At 52.2% G+C, this 6,989-nt stretch overlaps 1 protein-coding gene across 1 annotated transcript in view; it reads left to right on the forward strand.

The window, feature by feature from the left end:
- The window catches only part of LOC121585782 (histidine-rich glycoprotein-like), a 17,979-nt gene extending 11,513 nt beyond the window's left edge, over positions 1-6,466 (forward strand). Inside the window, exon 3 of the mRNA XM_041902084.1 lies at positions 6,462-6,466. Within this exon, the coding sequence (XP_041758018.1) occupies positions 6,462-6,466 (5 nt within the window). The remainder of the gene's footprint in view (positions 1-6,461) is intronic.
- The last annotated feature ends 523 nt before the right edge of the window (positions 6,467-6,989 follow it).

The following is a 6,989-nucleotide window of genomic DNA, read 5'->3' on the forward strand; positions in this document are numbered from 1 at the left end:
GCGTTCCCCGAACCCTCGGGAAACTGGAGATCACGAACAGAAAAACTAGTCACCAGACAGGACCCGACTCAGACTGCCGGGATCGTTACAGTACCCCCTCCGACGAACGCCACCGGGCGGACTCCCCGGAGCGCCAGGATGGAGGCGGTAGAAGTCACTGATGAGGTCAGCATCTAGGACCTGTCGCCGCGGAATCCAACTCCTCTCTTCAGGACCATACCCTCCCAGTCCACGAGATACTGGAAACCCCGGCCCCGCCGTCTGGAATCCATGATGCGACGCACCGTGTAGGCAGGACCACCTCCGATCATCCGAGGAGGAGGAGGAGGAGGCGGAGGAGGCAACAGAGGACTGAGGAAAACAGGCTTGAGGCAGGAGACATGAAAGGTGGGATGGACTCTGAGCGTCCTCGGGAGTTTGAGTCGAACTGCCACCGGATTGATCACCTTCTCCACCACAAACGGACCAATGAACTTCGGTAACAACTTCCTAGACTCAGTCCGTAACGGAAGATCCCGTGTGGCCAACCAGACCCTATCTCCGATGGAATAGGTGGGAGCGGGGATCCGGCGACGATTCGCCTGGAGCTGATACCGGTCCGAAACTCTAAGGAGTGCCTTTCTGGCCCGATGCCAGGTCCGGTGGCAACGACGAATATGGGCCTGAACAGAAGGCACTGAGAGCTCCTTCTCCTGAGAAGGGAACAGGGGGAGGTTGGTAGCCATACAGGCACTGGAAGGGAGACATCCCAGTGGCAGATGTAGGGAGAGTATTGTGGGCATACTCAACCCAAGGCAACTGAGAGACCCAGGAGGTGGGGTTGGAAGAGACCAGGCAGCGTAGCGTGGATTCCATCTTCTGGTTGGCTCTCTCCGCCTGACCATTGGATTGGGGGTGAAAACCAGATGTGAGACTGACTGTAGCTCCAATGGCCAAACAGAAGGACTTCCAGACAGCAGAGGTAAACTGAGGGCCACGGTCGGAAACGATATCACTGGGCAAACCGTGGACCCTGAAAACCTCCCTAACCAGGATCTCGGACGTCTCCGAGGCAGAGGGAAGCTTGGCAATTGGCACAAAGTGGGCGAACTTGCTGAATCTGTCCACGATAGTCAGAACGACCGTGTTCCCCTCAGAAGCGGGCAACCCAGTGACGAAGTCCAGGGCCAGATGCGACCATGGTCGCCGGGGAATAGGAAGGGGGTGAAGTAGTCCAGAGCTGGGCCGATTGGTACTCTTATTCTGCGCACACACTGGACAGGCAGCAACAAAACCCCGAGTATCCTCGGCCATGGCAGGCCACCAAAAACGTCTGCGAAGAAACGCCATGGTCCGAGCCACGCCAGGGTGACAAGCCATCTTGCTGGCGTGGGACCATTTGAGGACAGCAGGACGAACCGACTCAGGCACAAACAACCGACCGGGTGGACCGTTACCGGGGCCGGGCTGAGTCCGAAGGGCCGCCAGCACCTCCTCCTCAATCTTCCACATAACTGCTCCCACGACGCAGTTCCGGGGAGAATTGTCTCGGTCTTGGACCCACTCTCCTCCGTCTTGGAGAACATCCGGGACAAGGCGTCCGCCTTGCCGTTCTTAGATCCAGGTCGGAACGTCAGGGAAAACTTGAATCGTCCGAAAAACAACGCCCACCTGGCCTGGCCCGGGAGTTGAGACGTTTAGCCGATTGCACGTAAGCAAGATTCTTGTGGTCAGTCCAGACAATAAACGGTTGCTCCGCCCCCTCCAACCAGTGGCGCCACTCCTCCAAGGCAAGTTTCACCGCGAGAAGCTCCCGGTTACCCACATCGTAATTCCTCTCCGCAGGCGAAAGGCGACGAGAGTAGTAGGCGCAGGGATGGAGTTTACTGTCCGTGGAGCATCGCTGCGACAGGATGGCGCCAACTCCCACATCAGACGCGGTCCACTTCAGCGACGAACTGACGGGCCGTGTCCGGTTGAGAGAGAATCGGTGCGTTGGTGAATCGCCTCTTCAAATCCAGAAACGCTCGATCCGCCTCGGATTCCACTTGAAGGTCCTGATACTGGAAGTCAAGGCAGTTAACGGAGCGGCCACACGGCTGTAATCCCGGATGAATCTGCGGTAGAAATTCGCAAACCCCAAAAATCTCTGGAGCTGCAATCTGCATACCGGGCTGGGCCCATTCCAGAACCGCTCTAACCTTCTCCTGGTCCATCCTAATCTCTCCCCTGGAGATTATGTACCCGAGAAAGGATGTCGTGTGGGCGTGAAACTCGCACTTCTCGGCCTTCACGAACAGGCGATTCTCCAACAATCGCTGCAGAACCTGCCGGACATGCTGGACGTGGTCGGAAGGTTCCTTCGAGAAGATCAGAATGTCATCCAGGTAAACAAACACAAAGAGACCGATCATATCTCTCAGGACGTCGTTCACCATACTCTGGAATACCGCTGGAGCATTGGTCAGTCCAAACGGCATCACCTGATACTCGAAGTGACCCATCGGTGTATTGAAACCCGTCAACCACTCGTCCCCCTCTCTGATCCGGGACCATGTGATACGCATTGCGTAGGTCTAGCTTGGTGAACACCGTAGCACCCTGTAAGGAGTCGAAGGCAGAACTCATCAAGGGCAGGGGATACTTGTTCTTGACCGTGATGTCATTCAACCCCCGATAATCAATACACGGTCGAAGAGAGCCATCCTTCTTACCCACAAAGAAGAATCCTGCCCCCAGGGGTGATGACGAGGGACGAACGAGACCAGCAGCTAGGGACTCCTTGATGTAGGTCTCCAAAGCCTCACGTTCAGGTCGGGAGATACTGTATAACCTTCCCTTGGGGTAGACAGCTCCAGGGAACAGGTTGATGGCACAATCATATGGTCGGTGGGGAGGGAGTGACAGAGCCTTCTGCTTACTGAACACTTCCCCAAATCGTGATATGTCCTCGGGAACCAGGGACAAATCTGGAGGTTTAGCCTCAATCACCTGACTGGGAACCGAATGGGGGCAGGCAGTCTTGAGACAGTTAGCATGACACTCAAGGCTCCAACTCGTTACCTTGCCCGTCACCCAATCGAACGTGGGATTGTGTTCCTTCAGCCAGGGGTATCCAAGGACCAGAGGAACATGGGAAGACGGCAGAATGAAGAATGAAATCATCTCAGAATGATTCCCCGACAACCGCATCTTAACCGGTTCAGTCCTCATCGTGATACGTGCCAGACTACTGCCGTTCAGAGTGGTAGCTTCAATGGCTTCCGCGCAATTGCTCCTTGGAAAGCCCCAGCTGTTCCACCAACTCGGCATCTAGAAAGCTTCCATCGGCACCTGAATCGATAAAAGCGTTAATCGCTAAGCTCTGATTCCTGTTCATAAGGGTAGCCGGAAACGGGGTCTGACAGAGGTATTGAGAGGTCGAAACTGGCTCGCTAAAAGTCCTCCCAACTTTAGCGAGCCGCGCAGTTTGACGACCCGACTGGAACCTGAGAAGCTGATCGGTTGGACGGAACCCATTGCTTCTCCCTCCTTCGCTCCTCGGACTCGATTATCCACCCGAATAGACAAGGCTACCAAGCTGTCCAGGTCACTAGGCTCCGGATAGGAGATCAACTCATCCTTGAGCTGCTCCGACAGACCCTGGTAAAAGGCCGCTTGCAGAGCCTCCTCATTCCACCCACTCTCCACAGCCAACGTCTTGAACTCGATCACGAAGTCGGCCACGCTGCGAGTTCCTTGGCGAAGCGAAAACAGGCGCCTAGCTGCGTCCCTCCCTCGGACGGAATGGTCGAAGAGCTTCCTCATCTCGGCCGTGAACCCCTGGTATGAAGCCATGCAGGGATCCTGTCGTTCCCAAACGGCTGAAGCCCACTCCAGCGCTCGACCACGCAGCAACTCAATCACAAAGGCTATCCTAGCCTTGTCTGTGGCATAAGAGTAGGGCTGTAGATCGAACACTAATCCACACTGCATAAGGAAGGAACGGCATCTTCCCAGCTCCCCCTCATATTTATCCGGCGTCGGAACCTTGGGCTCACGGAAGGACACAGCTTCAGAAGCGGCAGGCGAGATGGGTGAAACCGGTAGTGGATCCTCCACCGGACACTTGCGTTGGTTCTGGACCTCCGTCAGACCGGTAGAAAGGTTCCGAACTGACAACGCGATCTCCTGTAGTACCGTGCTATGATGGCCCAACATCTTCTCCTGCTGGGTAATGGCATGGCGAACAGAGTCCAGGTCCGCTGGGTTCATACTGGCCGGATCGTTCTGTCACGAGTTGCTAAGCCAGAACCCAGAAGCAGACCAGGACAAGGTAAGTTGAAACGAAGGTGAGTGTTTATTACAAATTCAAGAGTGATGCTGAATAATCCAGGGAACAGAGCGGGCGGCGTTGATTAGTTGTTGGGGGTGCAGTGGTTGATCCCATCCTGGGTCGGCAGCCGCCGACCACCAGGCAGAGGTTGGATGAAGGTTCCGGACGGGTGACTGCAGATGGAACAAACGGGGGTAAGTAAGCAACAAACCAACAAGGTGCAAAAACAACAAAACTAACGCTAGGCTCTAAGACTGATACTCTGGTAAACCTACTGTTCATGGCTAACGATCCGGCAGGGAATGGATGTTAGGCCAGAGCCTAAGAAGGGTGATGATCAGGACCAGGTGTGCAGATTGCTGATGGGATGCAGGTGCGGAAATCAAGAGAGCTCCCCGGAGCGTTCCCGAACCCTCGGGAAACTGGAGATCACGAACAGAAAAACTAGTCACCAGACAGGACCCGACTCAGACTGCCGGGATCGTTACACATAAAGACATAAATTAAATTGATATTGTAGATGCCAAGGGTAGGAGCACTGATCAGATTGATGCCAATGGTAGGAGCACTGATCAGATTGATGCCAATGGAAGGAGCACTGATCAGATTGATGCCAATGGTAGGAGCACTGATCAGATTGATGCCAATGGAAGGAGCACTGATCAGATTGATGCCAATGGTAGGAGCACTGATCAGATTGATGCCAATAGTAGGAGCACTGATCAGATTGATGCCAATGGTAGGAGCACTGATCAGATTGATGCCAATGGTAGGAGCACTGATCAGATTGATGCCAATGGTAGGAGCACTGATCAGATTGATGCCAATGGTAGGAGCACTGATCAGATTGATGCCAATGGTAGGAGCACTGATCAGATTGATGCCAATGGTAGGAGCACTGATCAGATTGATGCCAATAGTAGGAGTACTGATCAGATTGATGCCAATGGTAGGAGCACTACATAAATACTTATTTATTAGACTGTATGAAGATCATAAGCAGTACTTTTTTGGTTGCACACACACACCAAGCCTCTGTTGTGAGTCTGCACGGTGTGTGTAACCAAGCCTCTGTTGTGAGTCTGCACGGTGTGTGTAACCAAGCCTCTGTTGTGAGTGTGCACGGTGTGTGTAACCAAGCCTCTGTTGTGAGTCTGCACGGTGTGTGTAACCAAGCCTCTGTTGTGAGTGTGCACGGTGTGTGTAACCAAGCCTCTGTTGTGAGTCTGCACGGTGTGTGTAACCAAGCCTCTGTTGTGAGTCTGCACGGTGTGTGTAACCAAGCCTCTGTTGTGAGTCTGCACGGTGTGTGTAACCAAGCCTCTGTTGTGAGGCTGCAAGGTGCGTGTAACCAAGCCTCTGTTGTGAGGCTGCACGGTGCGTGTAACCAAGGAATCCATTGTCCGTCTGTCATGACAGAGCTCATACATCAAGCCTACAGCAGATGCTCTGCTGAGGTAATACAACACTCACGTAGAACAAGATATAACATTACCTGGGGGAGATTAAACACATCAAACACACACAGAGCCATGGAGGTCACATGACGTGTTGTATTTCAGTCTGGGGGTCTCCTATTTCACATGACGTGTTGTATCTCAGTCTGGGGGTCTCCTATTTCACATGACGTGTTGTATCTCAGTCTGGGGGTCTCCTATTTCACATGACGTGTTGTATCTCAGTCTGGGGGTCTCCTATTTCACATGACGTGTTGTATCTCAGTCTGGGGGTCTCCTATTTCACATGACGTGTTGTATCTCAGTCTGGGGGTCTCCTATTTCACATGACGTGTTGTATCTCAGTCTGGGGGTCTCCTATTTCACATGACGTGTTGTATCTCAGTCTGGGGGTCTCCTATTTCACATGACGTGTTGTATCTCAGTCTGGGGGTCTCCTATTTCACATGACGTGTTGTATCTCAGTCTAAAATGGAGCCAACAGAGTAAAGGGCCAGCGGAGAGATATACACCTCATGACATCATGCCTCTGTAGAGGCTAGTTCAAATCATGAATGTAAATAATATAAATGATGGACCGAGTGTAGAGGGGGTTGAACCATCAACCGTATTCAGATCTCAGAGACGAAATGGTCAAGGAATGGTGGTTCCCTTGGGATGGTCTCTTACTCTCTCCTATTCCCCTGATGATACACTCTGGTCCTCTGTAGCTTAGCTGGTAGAGCATGGAGCTTGTAACGCCAGGGTAGTGGGTTCGATCCCCGGGACCACCCATACACAAAAATGTATGCACGCATGACTGTAAGTGGCTTTGGATAAAAGCGTCTGCTAAATGGCATATTATTTATTATTATTTATTAAGGACCACACGTCATCACAGGCCTCCTGTAGCTCAGTTGGTAGAGCATGGCGCTTGCAACGCCAGGGTTGTGGGTTCGATTCCCACGGGGGGCCAGTATGAAAAATGTATGCACTCACTAACTGTAAGTCGCTCTGGATAAGAGCGTCTGCTAAAATGACTAAAACGTACTGTAAAATCACAGTCATTCCACTCTGCTAATACATCTCATTCAGGGGTTAATATGTAAATATCCGCTCACTTTAAATCTAGAAATGTACTTGAATTAAATGAATGCCGTTAAAGGGATATACTATTACAACTTTTTGACATAATTTCGTATAAGAATGAAGACATAAAGGGGATTTCAGCTCTTTACTATTGTACTCACAATGAATGA

This window comes from Coregonus clupeaformis, chromosome 2 (assembly GCF_020615455.1).
Source record: "Coregonus clupeaformis isolate EN_2021a chromosome 2, ASM2061545v1, whole genome shotgun sequence".
Classification (NCBI taxonomy): domain Eukaryota; kingdom Metazoa; phylum Chordata; class Actinopteri; order Salmoniformes; family Salmonidae; genus Coregonus; species Coregonus clupeaformis.